This window comes from Cyrtonyx montezumae, unplaced genomic scaffold (assembly GCF_038088225.1).
Source record: "Cyrtonyx montezumae isolate F1298 unplaced genomic scaffold, pur_monq_1.0 scaffold_48, whole genome shotgun sequence".
NCBI lineage: Eukaryota > Metazoa > Chordata > Aves > Galliformes > Odontophoridae > Cyrtonyx > Cyrtonyx montezumae.
Window position 1 is genome coordinate 864,111 of NW_027072054.1, and position 306 is coordinate 864,416.

The 306-nt window shown below is 62.7% G+C and overlaps 1 protein-coding gene across 1 annotated transcript; it reads left to right on the forward strand.

Annotated features, from left to right (window-relative positions):
• LOC136055797 (feather keratin Cos1-1/Cos1-3/Cos2-1-like) lies at positions 1–306 on the forward strand. Its single transcript, XM_065747673.1, has one exon. The coding sequence runs from the start codon at positions 1–3 to the stop codon at positions 304–306; it is 306 nt and encodes a 101-aa protein (XP_065603745.1).

Consider the following 306-nt stretch of genomic DNA (forward strand, 5'->3'; position numbering starts at 1 on the left):
ATGTCCTGCTGTGACCAGTGCGTGCCATGCCGGCCCTGTGGCCCCACCCCTCTGGCCAGCAGCTGCAATGAGCCCTGTGTCAGGCAGTGCCAGAACTCCACCATCGTTATCCAGCCCTCTCCCGTGGTGGTGACCCTGCCCGGACCCATCCTCAGCTCCTTCCCGCAGAACACCGCCGTGGGATCCTCCACCTCCGCTGCTGTTGGCAGCATCCTCAGCTCTGAGGGAGTGCCCATTACTTCTGGGGGCCTTGACCTCTCCTGCATTTCCAACCGCTACTGTGGCAGAAGGTGCAACCCCTGCTAA

Bases quoted from the DNA above. Each gene is read 5' to 3' on its own strand.
- LOC136055797 (XM_065747673.1), top strand. From the start codon at position 1: ATGTCCTGCTGTGACCAGTGCGTGCCATGCCGGCCCTGTGGCCCCACC.